The sequence below is a fragment of the Juglans microcarpa x Juglans regia genome, chromosome 6D, assembly GCF_004785595.1.
Source record: "Juglans microcarpa x Juglans regia isolate MS1-56 chromosome 6D, Jm3101_v1.0, whole genome shotgun sequence".
Lineage (NCBI taxonomy): Eukaryota > Viridiplantae > Streptophyta > Magnoliopsida > Fagales > Juglandaceae > Juglans > Juglans microcarpa x Juglans regia.
The window spans coordinates 23,531,300-23,553,271 of record NC_054604.1 but is presented as its reverse complement, the minus strand read 5'-3'; the positions used below and the strand labels follow the sequence as shown (position 1 = coordinate 23,553,271).

The following is a 21,972-nucleotide window of genomic DNA, read 5'->3' as shown; positions in this document are numbered from 1 at the left end:
TGATGTAACAAGGGGTTTTTTAGAAGTACTATCTTTTTTGAACTCAGAAGAACAATAATTTATTTTTATCCTAAAACATAAATAAATTTAAGCGAACCTTGATCCGCTTAAGTGCATAGGCTCAATGAAGTGTTTACATATCGGCTTGCTATTACTGTACTTTTATTCGGGTTTAGGATAATGAGAAAATGGATGATGAATAGATTTACTCGTGAAAGAATGCCACATGTTGAGTAGCAGCTGGACTCAGATATTTTAAGCAAAAGAAGAAAAAAATTACAGATACTTTAAGAACCAATTAAGGAGGAAGAGGAGGGGTAAGCAAGTGGATGATGCATAATGCAATGTTACATAATTGAAAGAGATCATAATTCTCCTTGGTCAATGGTGGCACTTCACCTTTCTTCTCTGCAAACCCTTCCTCACACGTTGACACTGCCTCCATAACCGTGCTCAACCACACCTTAGCAATCACATAATGCTCAGACAAAAACGCTCCAATGGAATCCACAATTGTCCTGACACTGCCCGAGTACAGTTCCAAGCAATTCTCTAAGCAAGCCAATGCAAAAGGATCAAAAGCTGTGCCATTCAACGACTTTTTTATGCCTGAAACTGTGTTGGTTGCATTTCTCAGAGCTAACTCCATCACAATCAATGCTAGCCCGTGAAGATTAGAGACATGGCTGACCGGGATTACTTGGAGTGAGGTTAAACAGAAGATATAGTCGACAGTGTAAGATTCATCGGCGCATGTTTTGCAGGTTTGGTTGATTATGTCAACTGATGTTGCAGCAATGTTAGAGCTTTTTTGGTGAGGGGTGATTACTAGGAAAATGCAGAGGCAGCAGAAACAGAAGGAGAAAGAGAAGTGAGAAAAGTGCCACATTTTGTATTGAGGATGGTTTGTCAATTATCTAGATTGTATGACAAACTGTGTATATTGCGGACATTTCTTGGCTCATTAGAAATAATAATAATAATACAAATAAACACATACACAAAGGAGGAGGAGAATTGCCTGGAAAACCATAAAGGAAAATGCCACTATCTCTTTCTTTGTTGGATGTCTATTGTTGTCGATGGGAAAAAATGGGAAAAATGGGATCTTGGGTTCAAATCCTGCAGTCTGGGAAATAACAGGAAGAAGGATTGATGGTTTGGTAGATATGGCACCAGGGGCTACATGCATGCAACAATGCATTGTTGCTCATGTTTTACAGAACACATTCGTTCTTACAAATCTGGCCAGATGAAAATATTGAGAAACATGCTTAATTAAGGTTTTGCAGTGGGAATACTGAATATATCTATGAATATATATAAGTGGGTGTATGTATAGAGAACTTTGTGAATGGGAAAGAAGCTTCCCAGAAAGTCACCACTGAAGTGGGCTTGTACAATTCGATCAACTCAACTCGGTAAAATCTACACAATAATCTTGTTCAAAGAAATATATAGAAACCATCGAGTAAAAGTAGTACTTACTCTTGCGCAATGTTACCCTTTATCTTTAATTTAATCATTCTTAGTTACACAAGCTGATATGATGGGTTTTTTTTTTTTAATTAATTAATTAATTTATTTATTTATTTGGGAGATGGGGGTTTCGAATTCCAAATCTCCATTTTGGAAGTTGAGGGTTATACCAACCAGGCCACAGGCCTTTGACAATTGATATGATGCATTTAAGTAGATTGATAGGTCATCTACTTAATAAAAACCACTAAATATATGACACATTGTCTTATATGATTAGAGATGACAAAATTCAAGATCATCGTGGGGCGAATATATGAATTATGACTCTTATATCAAGGTCGAGTTACCGTACAAAATTTTGGAAACATTAGAGCCCACCAACAAAGGAGAAGTCATTTCTTAAACGTGTGTATAATACATTCAAGGAGTTAGATTCACTTCAGACAACACATTTTATATATATAGGAAGCTTCCTAGTTTGCTGCCATTGGCTTTCCTTGTACCTACTAGATAAGACCAAACAGTTCTCTTAAACACTATTCCTTCTACTATGGAGACAAAAAAACAAACTCACATGGCTTGAAGAGACTGCTTTCTTTGTTGAATAATTAGTGTTGGATAAATAGGTTCATCAAGACCTTCATGTGCAGCTTGAGGAAGCTACCTAGAAGTTCACCATTTGGAAGTATCCATTGAAACGCAGCAAGGAAAAACAGAAATAGATTCTGTTCTGGTTCCATCAAGGGTACTGGTGGGCTTAATGGTCTTCCAGTTCATCCAAACTGAGATTTCATTGAATTTTCTAGTGGAATTAAAATTTTTGGTTTGGATCCACCTATGGCTTTCTGCCATCTGTATCCCTTTTATTCGGTTTTTCCATCCTACCCTTTCTTCTTCCGAAGAATAAAAAAGAAATCTTCAACAGTCTGGTATGACTCTGGGCTAAAAGACTCCCCAGCCCAATCTCTATTAAAACGACTTGTAGCACAATGTTTTTGCTTTTTCTTTTCACCAACCAGCTTGTAGCACATACAGTTTTATTTTATTTAATGTTCTCCAAGGGCAATACAACAAGCATATTTTTTGGATCAAAACAAGGCTGATTTGGAAAGCAAATCATGTTAGCTTAATCGGTTCCATCACATAAGTCAAAAGGAAAAGGATCCTCACCAAAGCGACCTATATTTTTTCCCTATACATGTACGCCGTCTGTGTCCAGAACCACAATAAACCACATCTCTCTCTCTCTCTCTCTCTCTCTTTATATATATATATATATACACACACACACACAACTTGTACAAATACAGGTTCAAAAGCAGTTGCTGTACATTTATTTATGCACACTCCCTTAAACGACCACCGAACAATATCACATCGATCACCTGCAGATTTACTACCATTCAGGAACATATACGAGGAAAGGCATTAATTATACACACATTTCTATTCATCTACTTTGTTCAATGCATCGAAATCAATGTTAGCCAAATAGCAAGTTTATTCTGTCAAAGGGACGCAAATATGCAGTATGCATGAGCAGTGGTAAGAAATACTATACAAAAAATTGTAATGTAGAGCATCAATATATGTCTGTAAAATTCTGGCAATAAGAAAAGTGGGGCTATCTATGATTTACAGTGAAGATCTCTCCCCATTTTCTTGGTAATGGCATCCAGTTCATTCTTACATGTGGATTTCAGTTTTCGTGGGAAAGAACTATGAGTATACTACGTCGTATAGACCTTGTTATAGTTAGTGCCTTCATGAAGGCCTCGCAGTCATTTTCAGTTCTGTGAATGCTAAGGGTCAAGAACTAAACCATATATGTTATAAAAGTATCCAGTGATCTGTTTTTTTTCATTGTTATAAGAGGCCTAGAAATAAAAATAACATAAAAGACTCCAAAATTTTGAGGCGGAAGAAATAAACAAATAAGAAACAAATTAGATAAAACCCAAATGATTATAATAAAAGTTGTGGTATATATAGCATCACTCAGAACAAAGTAAAAGAATAAATAAATGTGATAACAATATGATAATCAAAGCATTAACATTGACAAACCTGTCTCATATCCATTTGTGAGAAATATCCTAATAGTTTCACTTGAGAACCCTGATAAAGATCATCAAAGCAAGTTATCACAAAGTTGACAGGCCAGATAAAACAAACAATCAACTAAACTGTGTCTCATCACCACCCACTTACGCATCATGTACAATCATAAGATGGCCATGGTCAACAAGGACTTGATGTAAGATGGGCATGAACTCAGGCATGCATGTATTAAGCTCTTCCTCGACCTCTTCTGCTGTCAATTTCTTGCTTCCTAACTATATCACCATGAAACAATGATTCATAAAACAGATATATAATTAGTTCAATTACAGACTATGTTGGATCAAGTATTTAACTTACATGTTGACTGAAATTGTCCTTAAGATGCACAATGACATTTCTGGCAAACCTCATAAAAGATATGGCAGACTGCTTATACATGAACTTTCTCTTCTGTTTTCCTGACAAATGCTTCAATTCCTTATGGCGATCAAGCACCCCCTTAAATATTTTAACCCTGTCCTTCCACTTGCATTTTTGGAGCTCGTCATTTAGTGTCAACCCAAAGGACTTTTTTGCATTTCCAAAATACAAGAAAGTATGAGCCATCACCCTGTAGCACAATCTTTGTAAAGGGGATAGAAAAATTGGATGATTTTCGATATTGAGAAACCTGAACCAGATCAGGAAAAGTTAGGGGTAGCTATTTCAAGTCATATATATGTATGTTTTTATGCATGTATATGTATACAGAGATGTTTCAAGCATTCTATTCACATACCGGCTGGATTTTGAATCTTTTGATCTTGAAATATAGGCAAGAAACAACTTAAGTTCTGTTGGAATGTTTTGTTGTTCGCTCCCAAAGCAAGTCCTAACAACGTTGGCCAAGTGCTTATAATCCAATTGATCATCTTGCTTAGTCTTTGAGGTTGCGGCATCATTTACCATTCCTGTAATCTTTGCCCGACCATTTACGATCACAACGTTTAACATACTTAAATTTCTATGACATCTCTTTTTCACAGAGTGGAGATAATCAATGCCCCTCAGAACATCCCTACCCACATAAAGGAAGAAGGAAACAAGTAAAACTCTAAAACTTGGAATTGAAGAAGACAAAGAATCCAATTATTACCGAAGAATTTGGAGAAACTCTGGATTCAGATTTTTCACTTGATGATCAAAGAGAGAATTCTCTTCCAACCACTGCTCAAGACTTTGTTGGTAGTACTCCATTGCATAGCAAACTTGGTTGCAGTTCGGATGAAAATAATAACGACTCTTCAACACAAACTCATTAGAGCATGCTGCAGCCAAATTGTAGGATTCTCTACTTGTTGAATCATCCTGGGATGCAACATTATATATGACATCTCCTATGGTCTCTACATTGACATGATACACTCCATCACGGATTCGTTTCACTACATTATGTTTCAGTCTTTGAATCATGAAACCACTAGTTTCTTCCCTTATGGTATGGCAATGGCAACGAGAGCTGAATGCCCTTGGGTCCAACAGTCGAACGATATTTCCAGAATTCTTAACCTGTAATAATTATATAACTACAAAATTAAAAACAGTACTTTTATTTGCTGCAATAATAGATATAGAATTGTAATACACACAAATGGATGCTTAGAGTGCTGAGTATTATTAATTTGAAATGTATGCCCTAGTCTTTACTTATAATAGATGCCCATATAGGCAATTCCCATTTTATGAACTAAGACTAGCTCTCCTAGTTGATATGGGGTTGTTAGAAGGCATAACATCAAAAGAAAGTTAAATTTTAATCATCCATATCACTCAAAAGGGGATTACGCAATCGAGCAAAAGTCATTGTTGGTGATAGTAATTATTTGAAAGACATTATCTAGCTTGTACTTGCTTCACATTTATGAAACTCACAATTTTATTAAATACTTCACAACTTAGATCGAGTAAAGTGTCCATCCCTGTCTGGAGAGCAAGAGCTACCAGAAGCCCATTTACAACGGCAACCAAACAAAATACAAGTATCTCGTTTAGAACCTACAGTTGATCAGCTTGTAATTGTTAGTCATAACAGAAATTTATCCACACACGCACACACATTCAAATGTATATACTCAAAGTGAGAGATAGTGGGACATCACATCACTATCGGAGTAGACAAAAGTGAAAGCACAGATCACTATCAGAGACCCCAAAACGTTTACTGCCTCCTTAATTCTTGGCATTTCCTCATGTTTTCTTGGGTTCGAGAAAGTCCTCTCTGCTCTGAGAAAACTACTGCAGTTAAAGATAAAATTTAACAAATGCAGTCCTCATCGACTCATTTACTGCAGTGCCAAGAAAAGAAGTTGGCAATACTTGACCTGCTACGGCTATTGATTGAAGTCGATTGGACGGTCCCTCGTCTGAGCCGCCATTTGAGTCTACACTGACCCACCTAACATTACAACATAGCATGAAATAAGTGGTCAACCACAGGGCCAACATCATTACGATTAACTAATCTTGACAAACAACTTTTAACTTTTTGCTCATATCTTTATAAAGTTTATATAAACATACATCAATGATTATATTTATAAGAATTTAAGTAACATATTTAGTATTATGAACATGATACCTTCTAATCTTTTCAAATATTAATAAATATTTTAATTATAAATATAGAGAAAATACTATAAACAGTAATAAATTCGAAGTTATTCTAGTTTGTACAAGCTTATATGAATCGAGTTGAGTTTTATACAAGTAGTATTGATTAATAATCAATCATAATTTTGTGGTCACTAATGACTCATTTAATAAACAAATTGACAAACTCGAATTTAACTGAGTTAATCTCGAGCGGCTTGTCAAACAGTCATGTTTATATACAGCCCTATATATAAATCAACTTTATCTTATTAAACTACCACTTGCGAACCTTCTGCTACCAACTTGTCATTCATGCTTCTCTATTTGAAGTTCAAAGAAATCTTCTATATTGATTTCCAGGACCAATCTGCATACGCCTCTGTTCGAGATTGATATCAACACATACTATCCTTAGATTTTAAAGTACCTTGACTTAGGACAATTAAATATCAAATCTAATTTATAAAATTAAGATTATATCAAAGCATTGCTTGATACCGAAGTGCCAGCCTAAAAAATAATAATCTCTCCTTTAACAATTCAGAGAGAGAAAAAAAATTACAAAATCTTTCACAAGTCAAACCAACAAACTAGTATCCACCCAAAACTCATTTCAGTCTATTAAGCCACTAGTAGACCTAAACTAAGTTTTGAATCGTGAATGAAAGACATTCTTAAGAAATGTAAGCATGAAAACATTAAATGCATAAAGAACTATAACATTAAACATACTCAAGACAAATAAAATTCGTTAGATCCAAAAATGATCAGTATGCTCAAAAGCTAATGTATGTAGCATAACGTCAAGTGATAAACAAAATATATACAATAACCACACAAATATAGAATGTCAGAACATCAACCACGAAACTATCAAATTACTCTCCCCTTTTTGTCACAAATGACAAAGGGGCGCCAATGGATTGAGCTTTACCTATAAACTTTAATGGATGTTCCAAAATAGGGATGATATAGTAATGTATGATGAATATGATTGTGTCCACACTCACATACAAAACAACATGACTTTACACTGATGTTTAAAGATAGAGATTTTTAAAATAAACTTCTCCCTCAACATGCAATCAACAGTAAGGTTTGCACAAAAGAAACGTGATAAATACACGACTCTTAAAGGATGATCAGTAAAATAATTAGTTCAAAGTTTTTACTAAATAAACAGAGACATAAAATTAAAATCAGATGCCATAAGTGACATTTGATTATGAATCGAAACATTTTATCATTTTCAGTTACACTAATTGACTTATTATATTTCAAGTAATTTTTTTAAAGTGGTTGGTTCAAAAAGCTACTTAAAAATATATCAATTAGCCAGTGTAAATCAAATAATAAAATTAAATATGAAAAGGATCATTGTTCTTATAAATTATATAAACTTTTTAGTACAATGAAAAATTCAGGATACTCACAATCTTACGAGACATTTCACTGCTTAATTTAAGAAAAGTGTCCCTTTGGAGCCAAACAAGAACCACCAGAAGCATAATCACAACCGCTACCACGCAGAAATCTAGTATCTCATACAGTGTTTCAGTTAGATCCTACAGTTGATCGCCACATAATCATGTCAGCTCATTACCAGAGCAAATAAAACACAACCAGATTTACTCAAAGACAGGGATAGAGAGACCGCACATCGATGTCGGAGTAGACATAAGCAAAAGCGCAGATCACTGCCAGAGCAACCAGCAAATTGAGTGCCTCCCCTCCTCCCTGCATTTTTCTCAGTTTATTTTAATAGTTCAGCTCCAAGAAAATCCTCTCAGCTCCGAGAAAACTTCTCTAATTAAAGTTTAAACCCAAAAGAATCAAGAAATGCTGAAATCCTCTCTCATTTCCAGTGCTGTCGGCATGGTTGATTCTGAGCGTGGGTCGTGGGTGTGCGCCCCTCATAGTTATTAAAGCCGGAGACTTGACTTGCTGTGGTAGCAGTGCAGGGGGTCTTTTGAGCGCCCATTGGGTCCCCCATGAGAACATAGCCTGGAATAAAAGGACCAACTTCATCATCCATGAATAGACTCGCCACCTTGTACTGTCCGAATAAAATAAGAAAAAGTTGTAACATCCTATAGGAGGGCTATGAGCCTATGATGTTCGAGGTAAAAAAAGAAAAAAGGAGAAGGAAGCAAAGAGAACGAAGGAAAAGCAAAAAAGGTCGATTTTTTTTTGTTTTTGTTTTTAGCGGTGTGCGAGATGCGATTTCTTTTTTCTTGCACACCGACGGAAGATCATGGAGAGCGCGCGGTCTGAAGGGCGTCGACTCTGGCTCCGACCTCGGTGGCTTTCTTCCATACAGAAGCGGCAGAGATGTCCCGGAGCTCGTCATCGTCTTCTTGGAAGATCAAATCAGGAAAGTTGTTGTGTACTTCTGAACTTTTCAGAACAACAAATTTCGTCTCCCGCCTCACCCATGCTTACCGTTTCATTAACCCATATTCCATGTCATCTTCGGTGCGCATGTTACCCCAACATCCGTGTTTCCAGGTCTCATGTTTAATAACCACTCCATTACAGTGCAGTTACGCCCTATATTCGATTAAATATCTTCTCATGACATTTAGGATGAGTTTGGACGTTGAAATGAATTATAATAAAATATTATTTTTTAATATTATTATTATTTTAAAATTTAAAAAAATTAAATTATTTATTATATTTTGTATTGAAATTTGAAAAAGTTATAATATTGAGTTGAGATGAGTTGAGAGTAATTCATGTTCCAAACGAAGCCTTAGTACAACGGAACTATTTAAGTTTTGTCTTTCAAAATTTTTTTTTAATTTTTTTTCTTTAATAGTTAAGAAAGTGTATTGATATTTTTTTATTTTTTATAAATATTTAAAGATGTTTAAAAATATTTTTAAAAAAATATAATTTGCACTAAAGCGCACACCAAATGGATAAACTTGGGTGGTATAGTAGCACTACTTTTAAAAAAAATTTTTTTACACGGATTTCAGATTTATCTATTTTTATATAAAAAAAAATGTAAAATTTACATATTTTAGAACTGTAAATGTCATTTCTCATATATTATTTTGATTATTCAATTTATAATCCACTAAATTTGATAAATAAACACTCTTTGTTATTTAAATGAAGTAAATACAATACATTTCAAATAAACTAAAAGGATGAATTATCATTTAACTGTAATATAAACCATACTATTAAAAATAAAAATAATGTAAAAACAAAAACAATAATAAGTTAATAACAGTAATAAGATCTTACAACAAATACTTTGAGAGCGAACTATATATAGAATTAATTATTCTTTAATCACGATATTTTATATTTGAAAGACTGGCATTTGTTTGTATGCAGTTATCTGTTATGTGTGAGTTTAATTAATAATAATGGCATTATTGTTGTTATTAATTTTAATAAATTTATTTAAATATTAACTCATCTAAAATAATATAAATATATAAAGTTCTTCGTTTAAAAGTGCAATTATCCATTTGAGATCATTTCTGGATGTTTTGGTTAAAATTAGATATAACTTATTACATTTAGGAGATGTTTGCAGACAATAGTGATATAATTTGAGTTAAGTATTTATTAGATTTTAAAAAATAAGAGAAAAAAATTGAATAAGAAATATTATAAAGTTAAAATATTATTAAAATATAATTTTTGTTTTGAGATTTAAAAAAGTTAAATTATTTTTTTTTTAGTTTGAAATTTTAGAAAAGTTGTAATGATTAGTTTAAAGAAATTATAATGATTAATTTAAACGTATTTATATTTGAATGATATTTGAGAAGGAAATGAAATAAGATGAAATGAAAATTATTTCTAAAGATCCCTTAAGTGACATTTGGATAATGAGTTGAGATGAGATAAATTGATATGAAAATAATAAAATATTGTTAGGATATTATTTTTTTAATATTATTATTTTAAGATTTGAAAAAGTTGAATTATTTATTATATTTTGTATGAATTTAGAAAAATTATAATGATAAAATAAAATGAAATGAAATAATTTCATTATCTAAACGGGATTCATTTTTTATGAGTAATGTTATTTATCAGTTTAATTTTTATTATTTTTTTATCATCTTATGATGTGATATAATATCATATTATAAGATAACGAGAAAATGATGAGAACGAGAAAACGATGAAAAAGTAGAAATTGAGTAGATTTGTCCGCTTTTTATACATTGGGGGAGAGAGAGAAGCGGCTAAGGTACATATGGGTTTTGTCACCTGGGCATGCGAAATCACAGTTCATACTTTAACAAGCCCAGAGTAGGGCCTCTAGTGTAGGGGTTGTCCCTAGGGGTGGGCAGCGGGGGCGGGCCCAGCTTCCGCCCCGCCCCTCATAGAGAGGGCATAGCGGGGGCGGGGGCGGGATGACCCCAGCGGGGCCCCGCCCCGCCCCCTCCCCCGCCCCACATTAAAAAAAAAAATTATTTATATATATTAAATAAATATATTGTATATAGATATACACAATTTATAAAAGACTTAAAATTATATTCAAGTCATTGGATTGCTTTGGCCTCCTAGGCCAATTTTTATATAGGAGGCCAAGGCAATACAATAGTCATAATGGCGGGGGGCGGGGCGGATGGGGGTTTTTCCCCCGCCCCCCGGCACCGGGGCGGGGGACCTCGCCCTCCCTTCCCGGCACCGGGGCAGGGGACCCCGCCCCTGCCTCCCGGGGGCGGGGGGCGGGGGAAAAACCCCCAACACCAGCATGGTGCGGGGCGGGGGGCGGGGAGGGGGTGCCCCCGCCCCGCACCATGCTAGCACCCCTAGTTGTCCCAGCAATACTCTCAAAACGCTTTGGAAAATGATAGGGATCAGCTGGGATGTTCAAAACACTTAAGAAGAAGAGATTAACCAAGGCTGGAATCCTTGCAATTTCGATGTAGGGAAAAACTTCTTTGTCTACCTAATTTGACCGTCGGTCAAATTTTTTTTTTCTTCTTACTTAATGATTAAGAAAGTAATTTTAATATATTGGTATATTTTTTTACAGTTTTGGGTAATGTTGGCAGAAAGTAAATGTCATGCAAATTAGGTAAGGACGGTGCAATGTTCACGGCTCCTACCGTTAGGTATATTTTGTCTTTTTTACATATATTTTTTTACACTTTTAAATATTTTTTTAAAAAATAAAAAAATCAAAATATTATTAAAAGATACTTTCTTAATCACTAAGTAAAAAAGAAAAATTAAAAATTAAAATAAAAAAAATTCCAGCGGTAATACCGAGCTATAAGAACCAGTGATGAGAGTATTGTTTTTCTAATTTTTAGGATGGCACTACAGCCATCGTTGGTTCCCGCTAGTATTTTGGTATTTTTTTAGCTTTTTTTACATGTATTTTTTTAACACTTTTAAATATATATTTTTTAAATTCACAACATCATTTAAAAAAATTTCCTTAATCATGAAGGAAAAATAAAATAAAAAAATACCAACGGTAGCTCTCAACGGGAGCTGGGAGCGGTGGGACTAGTATTATCCATTAGGTAATGCTCAATACTTGAATGCAGAGACCCTCAGTGCTATGCTCTGAGCTCTTTATGTAGAAAAACCATAATTGTGAGAATTGCAGATAGAAGCTAAAACATCGGATTTTAGCCGTATATTACATCTTTGAAAGAAAATTTGAAAGAGAATACCAGCAGACCGGTCCATCTACTCCTCTTCAATAAACAACCCTCCAATAGTTGGGCACCACGTATGCCTTTTATTTTACTTAGTCTGTATTTGCCTACACCTGACCAGAGACCCCATACAGGCCTCTCGTGCCTCACTTCTTCGTCTTCCACTCCATCCCCTTCCCAAACGATCTCGACCCCCGCACTCATCCCAGAGACATCTTGACCCCCCGACAGAGCTCGACCCAGACGGTGGTAGGGAGGGAACTTGATTTCCAGAGAAAACTGTGAGATCCCCACCCCTAAACCAAACTGATTTTCACTATTTTTCGACTTTATCAATAGTTTTTTGGCTTTTGATTTTTTTAATACAGTTTATTTTTTGTGAGATCTCGACCCTGAGCCACCGTCTCCTTTTTTTTGGTTGTGAGATCTCGACCCCTAAACCAAATATTAGTTTGAGATACTAAGAATAAATCTATTAAATTTGCTTTTGCAATTAGTTGTAGGTCTTTCTCATCTCTCTCCGCAGTCCCTTTTCTCTGGACTTTCAAATTTATGCATACATGCTATAATTTTTGATTTAGGGGTATGCCCCTTTCACAGTTTAAATAAAAAATTCTCAATAAATTCTCAATGGTTGGGCGATGTTGTGTTAGATAGCTTCTTTAAGTGTTAATATGCTGCTTGGTTATAAGTGTTAATGTAAACTGGTGAAGAAAAAAGAGGAGAAACTGATTGGAAGCCACATAAAATGTGATGAATTGAAAGTGTTTGGTAAAAGTTCTAAGAAGAAAAATTATGCTCAAACTGGAGAAAATTTATGATCAAACTGTCTATTTTACATTGTATTAGCGTTGGCATGGGTCTATTTGGATGAAATACACATATACAAACATGTAGTTTTGAATATGTTGCAGAATCTAAGTTATTGATTCTGAGTCATGCACTAACTGAGATATGTTAATGTAAGTGTTAATGAAGCACTGAGTCCAATTGTTAATGTAGTTGGGCATATGTTAAACTACCAATATGCACTGCACCAACATCAAAATACTTGTTTTTTTTTGCACCTAAACTCCAGTTTCTTTTATGCACCTAAACTGCCAATATGCACTGCACCAACATCAAAAGTAGTTTCTAAACACTACTAGCTAGCTCTTGCATGAATATTAATTCTTTTTGAAATCCATCATAAATCTAGCAAACCTATTAATGTTTAATTGGAATAGTACTATCGCAGTAAGTAATTCAAATATGCTGACTTTCAACCCCAATATATGCATGATATCCAAGGTATACACAGTTGGTACAATTGATTGAAACACTGCCAATAGTATTCATAGGGCTTGATTAGCTAATACTGCATGCCACAGATAGTATTCATAGGGAAAACCAACATGCTAGTTTTTTTTTTTTTTTTTTTTTAAACTACCAATATGCACCCAAGATGCGAGTTTTTTTTTTTTTTTTTTTTTTGCACCAACATGCTAGTTTCTTTTATGCACCATCTTCTGTTAGCATTGTTAAAATGGATAACTTTTTAATATGATAACAACAAATAAGAAGTTTGGGCTCTCATTCTGGTTCTCATTTTAGTTCAAGTTCTTGGACTGCAAAAGGGGAAGATGAGAGACCACTTTGCTATTATGGCTGCCAAGTGAGGCTACGTATTTTTGAAAAACCTAATAGTTTTGGTAAAAGATTTTACAATTTTCCAAACTATAATATGGGTAAATAATGTAGATGTTTTGAGTGGGTTGATCTTGAAAAAGAGTAAAACAACTGTTGTAAGACGGCCTTGGAGTTAGCTGAATGGAGGAACGACATGGTACTTAATGAGCGGCTACGCATCAAAGAATCTAATTTTAAAGTAATGGAGAAGAAGTACAAGGGAGTTTTGAAAGTGTTAATCTTGTCATGGTTATTTTTTAGAATAGTTTGTGGTGTAATTGTTATGTATCCAAAAAATTACATTGTATCTTAGTCAGTGCTACGACTCATGTAACCCGTTGTACTTTAATGTAATGACTACTTTTGTTAATGTAATGACTACTAACGATGTAATGACTACTTTTATTAATGTAATGACTACTCATCACAATATGTTTACTTATCTTGGTGTGAAGCTGCTTTGGCATCAATATGTCCTAATAGTTGAATATTGCACATCACAATATTTTGCTCGAACTCAAATATTCAAATCCAAAGAAATACAAGATGGTTCCAATAGAAATACAAGATGTCTGGAAAAAAATATAGTTTAAAGACTAAAGTAGTTCAGCTGCCTCGATGACAATATGGTTCCAATCATTGGTTACAATTAACCATGTTTGGTTACAATTAACAATATGGCTCCAAAAGCTTTATTCAGTTGCCTCAAATACCTAATTCAGCTTCTTCTCATCTGACTCAAAACCCTTGGCTTTTCCTTGCCGTTCTCAAAAACCTTCTTGGACATTGATGCACAAGGGATTCAAATGTCAATTATTTTGTATAGGTTTCAATCCAAAGCAATCAATACATAAATGGAGCACATATTTATTAATTTTCTAAAGCAATCAAGATATAACTAAAGAGAAGATAGAATATATCATATACAATATATATTTAAATCTGCACTATAAATCCAAATGTTACGATATGTTGTCGGTTGTTGGCCCAAAATCCTTACAAAAATAACAACCAACTTTATTAACTTCTTTAATTAAAAACCAATAAAATACAAGAAACTACAAATGCACTATACCTCATTGAAGGACAATTATTTTTTGCATGTTCCTCATTTTTTCAAATGCTACAACGTCTTTTCTTTGTTGTTTGTGTTTCTTTTGGGTTCTTCGCTCTCAAAGACTTTAAGTGCCCTTTTATGGGCACCCGTGGAGAATTCTGCACCGTTTGTGAAAAGTTCGATATAACTTAACTTCTAAATATTTGATCATAATTGGTGGGCATCGTTTGTGAACATTCTACATGATCTTCCATTGCAAGTAACTCTTTGTGAACCTTCTCCAAAGCAAGTGTGAAGTGATTGTGTTTTTCAGCTAACTGTGATGCAAGTTCGATAATATCATAAAGTTGTATCATTGATTTGCTTTTTCTCATTGTAGGTTCATCTTGTCCTTGCCGTACTTGGTCATCAGAACATGGTATGTCGGGAATGGGTCGACTTTTAGCATTAATAGTCTATCTGTCTAGAACATAATGATGTGGCAATATATTTAACTTCACTTTCTTACCAAAAACACACAAGATGTGCCTACAAAGAATCCCCATAAACTCCCACATATGGCATGTACATATAGCATGCCCTTTATCGCCCTCCAATTTCACATGTTAAATAGGTGTTTCTTTACCATGAGTTGTCACTTCATATGTCTTAGCCTCCCCACTCACATACAATTTTTTTGCTTGGTACTGTAGACTATTGAACAACTCATCTTGGAATATAATAAAAGACTTTCTTGTATAAACACTTGCCGCCTCCTCTTCAATTTTAAAAGGTGCTTCATTATCGCCCGCATAGATTTTGTCCGCACATTATTCTCTTTCTCTTTAAAGTAACGTGCATCTATAGCTTTCTCATACTGATGCACTCACTAACCATAATGCTTGAGCAAACATAATCTTTGAAAATTTATTCATGCTTTTACTCCTCTGAGTTGTTGATATATCGGCACAGAATGTCGAACGCAAGTAGGCCGATACCCACTTATTCCGTCGGTTGTAAAGATTTTGCAGCCAAGTATTTTCTCCTAGGTCATACTTCACCACAATCAAACTCATTCTTGCTCGAACTAATCAGTAATAATTGTCTCATGTATGCAATGACCAAAATATTTTTAAAAGTCTGAAAATTTGTTACATACATGGGCCAAGTGTTCGAGAAACTTTTGTAAAATGTGCCACAAGTACAACCTATGAGTTGTATTCAGGAGTACCTCTATAATTGCCTTAGTCAAAACCTTGTCATCATTTGTAATTATCGTTAGAGGGGCATGCCCAAGTCTTGCCTCTTGCCATGTTCTCAATAACCATATATATGATTCCGTCATTTCATTAACTAACAAAACACAACTAAACATTATGGTCTAATGATAATGATTAACTCCAGAAAATGGCAAAAATTTCATTTTATAAATATTGGTTAGGTAAGTGGCATAAAATGTAACAACATCCCCAAAATATTGGTATGTAGCTCTTAAACTCGCATCAGCCCAAAAACAATTTCTCATACACCCAGCATTGTCAACTTGCATGGAGAACACAAATCTAGGTTCTTTGAGTTGTCGATCAAGAAAATATGAATATAACCTTTGTGCATCCCCTTCTTCAAATATTTTTTTCTTTTTGCTTCCCAAGTAATTTTTTACATCCTTGTCAATACAATCGACATTAAATTCATCACCTAAATCTTTACTCAACACCGACATTATCTTCCTTGTCAGTACACCGGACTCATTCAAAGTCATAATAAGTTTTTTTTGAACTTTAGTAACTCCCCTATGTCCACAAAGGAAACTAGTAATTCTCGGTGTAAGTAGAATATGATTATATCCAACCACAAACTTGTTGACTATCCACTTTTCACCATCTTTCTTTATTCTCATTATTGTCTTACATCCAATTTTTGTCTCAGCGGGTTCAGGGATTATTCGATCTGTGTCTTTCCGACTTAATTGCCGAAATCCTCCTCGTGTGCAAACATAATCTATTGCACAAAGAGTTTTATCATCTTTTGACAATCAAGTATGATTCGTCCGGATTGCGAATCCTTGTCGCCTTGCATATGCCTTGTAAAATGCTTAGGCGTCTTCGATCTCCTCAAATACCATACCAATGAATGGCTTTAACGGAACATTACTTGAACAGAGAATCGCATTCACTCCATCTTTGACATTGACACTATCTTCAACATTCATATCACATTAAATATCTTCACTTTCAGCCTCAAGTTCTTCACTATCAATATTATAAATTGGTTCCTTCCATACAAAACTATATGATCATAAATCCATTAGTTATGGAAGATTACCAAAATATATAATACACAAGTCAATTATTTTATTATGTATTAAACACTTGGACAAAGAAAACTCCCAAATGATACAACTCAAATTGAAATTCAATGGGTATTACACATATGGGCAGATTCGACTTTAAAATTTTATTATCATAATTGAGAAATCCAAGATTAGACAAAATTTTTACAATAGGAAATGCATAAGTTCCATCTAAAAATAAAGCGAAGGTGTTTCAATACAAGTGACAATGCTTGGCATTAACTGTACAAGTGATAAAAAACTAAGTTATGTCATCATGTTTTTGGGACAGCGAATCAACCCATCTGAAGAAGGGTAGTAGTAATAAATGGATAAGACTCGGATTATTCCTTTTTAGATTCTCTTGCCACTGAGATGATTCATGCCTGAAATCTTATGCAGAAGTTAATGACTAGAACTAGAAGGTTAAGGAAGAGCTTGTCTCAAAAACAAATGACAACATGATGTTCTGTCTCAAACTTTATGCAGCAAATTCGACAAAAATAAAGAAGAGCATGTCTGTAGTGCATGCCCTCGTCAAGGTGGTTTTTTTTTTTTTTTTTTTTTTTTTTTTAAATCTTCAAACAAATCATCAATCTTTCGACCAGGCATATGTGCATCTTTAAACTGAAAGCCAAGCTAGACAAACTAATAGAAGTGAACTCTTTCAAACATTTTGTCAAGCACCAATAGTGTCTTTGCATATAATATAAAAGAGGAGAAATACCTGAGCAACACCAAGGTCACTGGAGTCAGCCATGAACAACCGTTAGTTGGTGACGATTTATGGTGGGTAATAGACGGACCAATGGCAGTGGACTGCGCTTGTGTAGTGGGCTAAGAAATTACAAATTGAAATCGGCATGTAATTTGGAGTAATCGATGTTTGCAAAATCAGTCAAAGAAAACAACGACGGCCTTAAGGTGGTGGACTGGTGGCAGTGGATGCTGGCGGCGGATGCTGGTGATGGTGGTTTGCTCGGCTTTGGTTCTGGACGCACATGGGCTAAGCTAAAGTCGAAGACTGAAAGTGTTTTGCAATTGAAGTGTTTTGCAATTCTATCCCATGCGAGTCTAGCCTGATTATGGTGTGATTTCTAAGGTGGCACCCGACTATTGCAGGGCTGTTATTCCTGCGTGTGACGAAGTGTGTTTGACTTTGGTTTGGTGGATGTATTGGTCATTATTGAAATTGAAATACGGTATTTTGGATTGAAGTGTGAGTTGTTCAGTTTATTATTTGGCTGTTTGAGTTGGGTTATTTTGCTGAAATGAGGGTTGGAATTATGAGTTTTAATTATTTTGGATCGAAGTTGTGTCAATGGCCTTTTAACACTTAGTGTATATTTTGTTTTCTATCAATAGGTGACGAGATTATTAGAGATCGAATTCAATGCATAGATAATACGCTGCAGGAGTCAGGTAAGCGGGGTTCCTATGCTAGGTTTTATACGAGTTATTAAGACTGATGTTGACTTTCTGAAAACTTTGCATATTTTGTGATGAAATGAGAACTTGGGAAAACAAAACCGACCTCGGTCGCTTATTTGCATTACTCATAAAATCTGTGTGGAAAAGGAAAAATATTTTCTGATATGCATTGTGTAGACATGAGCTAAATTCTGTCATGTGGTCTCTGAAATCTGAAAAATAGCAATATTGAGAATATGAAAAATTGTGCATTGATTTAGAAAGATGTTCTGACTTTGGTTTTCAATATGTGAAAATGATCTGATTATGTTTTGGTACTCTGTTTTATTTTGATATAACATCTGAAAACCTTTAGCATGGTGTACTGATTTTGTATCTGACTCTATCTTTGCTTTGCTCTGCTCTGCTCTGCTATGTTATGCTCTGCTCTGTTTGGGTTGGTACCAACTTCTCTGTCTCTAAGTGCACCCACTTTAGAAACAAAGTAGTTTTATTGTGGTCTTTCCTGTGTACACCCTCGGGGCTCCAAGAAGAATAAAGGAAATATTTTACCTCTGTCTCTGCCTGGTTTGGCCACCGGGGTTAGCACAACCCTACCACGGGGGTGAAACATGGTCTCTACTCTGTGAGATGCTCCGTTTTGATGTGATGATGATACTCAGCTTATGTTATGCCAAAGTACTATGGGTTTTACTTGTCTTAAAACCATCGCTCTGTTACTTTTGAAAACATGTTTTGTTCTGCACGATAACTATGGAAAATATTTTGTTCTGCATGCTGTACTTTGTAAATGCTTATGTTTGCACGCTAGCATATGTCATTTGCTTACTGAGTTGTTGATGACTCAACCCCTTATCATCATAATATTTTCAGATGATATGGAGAGTCCAACTAAGGACCTGGATTAGAATGGTGAGCATGATTAAGCTGAGGAGAGGATGTTTAAAGAAAGAATTCTGATGTCTTTTAGATTTGATGTCTTTCAGATTTAATTTTGTTTTTGGATTTAGGAGGACTTGTGAAATTATCAGTTTGGTATGTTATGACTACCGAGAGATTGTGGATCCCTTGGTTTATTATTATTGCAGTAATGACTTTTGCGAAGTTTTTAATGTGATTATTTAGAAGATATGAGATGGATTTTGCTTATGAAGTTTTTTGGAGATTTTTTTTTTTAGATGTGTTGGGAGACATGTTTATAAGTAACAGGTAGTAATTCTCCAACCCACCCGGGTATGGGACGTTATAGTTGCAGTTCGGATAGAAATAATAAAGATTCTTCAACACAAATTCATTAGAGTATGCTACTGCCAAATCGTAGGATTCTCTACTTATTGAATTATTCCGAGGTGCAACAATATATACGACATCTCCTATGTTCTCTACATTGACATGATAAACTCTGTCATGGATTTGTTTCACTACATCATGTTTCAGTCTTTGAATCATGAAACCACTAGTTTCTTCCCTTATGGTACTACGACAATGGCAACGAGAGCAGTATGCCCTTGGGTCCAACAGTCGAATGATATTTCCCAAATTCTTAACCTGTGATAATTATATAACTACAAAATTAAAAACAATACTTTTATTTGCTGCAATAATGGATATAGAATTGTAATATACACAAATGGATGCATAGAGTGCTGAGTATTATTAACTTGAAATGTATGCCCTAGTCTTTACTTAAAATAGATGCCCATATAGGCCATTCACATCTTATGATCTAAGACTTGCTCTCCTAGTTGATATGGGGTTGTTCTAAGGCATAACATAAAAAAAAAAAAGTTAAATTCTAATCATCCATATCACCCAGTGGCGATTAGGCAATCGAGTAAAAATCATTGGTGGTGCTAGTAATTATTTGAAAAACATTATCTACTCCGTACTGGCTTCACATATTTTCTCTCCATACACTCAAATATTTTCTCTTCGTACATTCATCATTCCGATGAGGAGTGTGGGGTCTAACGACGAGTTCTGAGGCTGATTAGAATGTGTACGATATTATTTGTTGAACATGGGGGGTCAGATAAGATTAGTCATTGAATCAAAAGCCTTCGTTTTGATGAAGGAGGGAGGCTCGGTGCTCATTATAAGAGGAGCTTGAAGGTAATGAAGGAGCTAAAAATTGGGAAAGTTGGTGCAATAGTTTATCAAAACCTTGGAGGAAATCCTAAGGAGTGGGATAAAGGAGCTGTATGCGATGACAAGGGAGGGTGACATAAGCTTTATAGCATAAAGGTGCTCAAATGCTCGAGGAAGATTTATGGCGCTAGTGCAATATGGTGAAGGTGGAAGACATAACTTCATCTTCATCCCTAAGGATATGGAGGGGAGGGGTTGGAGAAAAATGGCTGCTGCGCTAGGAGAGATCTCCTTGGAAGAAAAAAGTTCTATTTACAGGGAAGGAGCTTGCTCGCAGAGGCTACTGAAGGTGAGGTCTAGTATGCAGTCTCGATCATAGAGGGAGGCACTGGTGCAGTTGAAGGTGCCCGGTGCAGCCTAGGGAACAGAACAAAGGTGGAGAGACAAGCAGAAGGACAACTAGTAGTGATGGCCAGAAAACAAATGTGACGCCTCGGCTTGCTAGCACAGTACGTATATAGAGGGAAGGAGGTGGTGGCAGGTCCTTTGTCAGCTTGTCAAAGAATGGCGTGCATAGTACTTTACACAAAATGCAAGACCAATTGATGGCACTACAGGAGCAAGTCTGTTTACTAATACAGTGCGTTGAGGAAGCAACTGAGGTGGGCTTGGGCCTGGGGTAGAACCATGAGAGGGGCAATTGGTAGGGGTGTGGGCCTGGACCAGGTGGGAGAACAGAGCTCGTGGGGCAATTGGCCAGGGGTGAAGTAGAGGCCAGTGTGGGACTATTGACTATAAAGGGCAATGGGCCAAAGCCTGCAGGGCTCTTCAAGGGCAAAGGCAAACTTTAGTTAGCCCATGTGGAGACCTAGAGTGGGAGGTGATGCTGGCCCATCCATTGGCGGGAGGTAGTAGGGGAGACGTCGTAGGAGACCTCGATCCCAGTCGAGAAGTTGTCGACGATGAGCCAGTTGGTGGAGACGATATTGATAACGTTGCTAGAAGACACAAAAGTTGCCAAAGATAATGTCGTTGTAGCGGAGCTGAGTGTCGATTCTCAGGCCAATCTTGGGTAGAAAACGCCAACGGACAGAGGGGCTTTGTCTCTTATCGAGATTCCATCGGTAATAGTGCCGGCGATTGTTCTACAACCTCTAGAAGTAGCCTGAGTTCTATTTTCAGAGATAGAAAGTGACAGGGGGAGATTTGGGGTTTTCTCGAATGCTAGTTGTTGCAAATGAACCCTCTGAGGGGGATGGAAGGTCTACTTTCCTGTGGAAGATCTTGATGTATCGATGAAGACACGGTGGACATTTAGAGATGAGATGGACATGGGGGGATCTGATACCTCAAAAATACCTACTGCAGACTAGGCTAGTGTCTCTGATTGGGTGCTGCATAAAGTAAAGGAGATCCAACAGTGTGTTGGAATCGATTATGAGGGTTTTGAGGAACAATTCATGGCTTTACTATTATCCATTGAAGTTGGACACGACTAGTTGAATAAGTCAGATTCTAAAAAATAACGGGAGCTAAAGAGGCTAACATGGTCTCTAAACTATGAGGGTAGTTCAAGTTCAAGTAGA

The 21,972-nt window shown here is 35.7% G+C and overlaps 2 protein-coding genes across 3 annotated transcripts; both read right to left on the bottom strand.

Annotated features, from left to right (window-relative positions):
* Positions 1–212: 212 nt before the first annotated feature.
* On the bottom strand, positions 213–1,092 carry LOC121268838 (putative invertase inhibitor). The gene has a single exon (XM_041173105.1). The coding sequence runs from the start codon at positions 887–889 to the stop codon at positions 299–301; it is 591 nt and encodes a 196-aa protein (XP_041029039.1). The 5' UTR covers positions 890–1,092; the 3' UTR covers positions 213–298.
* Positions 1,093–2,585: 1,493 nt separating this feature from the next.
* On the bottom strand, positions 2,586–8,173 carry LOC121235100. 2 transcript variants are annotated; one of them, XM_041131333.1, is made up of 11 exons: positions 7,837–8,173; positions 7,611–7,742; positions 5,907–5,980; positions 5,685–5,820; positions 5,458–5,580; positions 4,682–5,094; positions 4,325–4,603; positions 3,904–4,216; positions 3,694–3,818; positions 3,550–3,600; positions 2,586–2,867 (listed from the first exon to the last, which is right to left on the bottom strand). In XM_041131333.1, the coding sequence occupies exons 1-10, from the start codon at positions 7,918–7,920 to the stop codon at positions 3,588–3,590; spliced, it is 1,692 nt and encodes a 563-aa protein (XP_040987267.1). In that variant the 5' UTR covers positions 7,921–8,173; the 3' UTR covers positions 2,586–2,867; positions 3,550–3,587. The 2 variants fall into 2 exon arrangements, with proteins under 2 accessions (XP_040987267.1, XP_040987268.1); XM_041131334.1 differs by lacking the exon at positions 5,458–5,580.
* Positions 8,174–21,972: the final 13,799 nt, after the last annotated feature.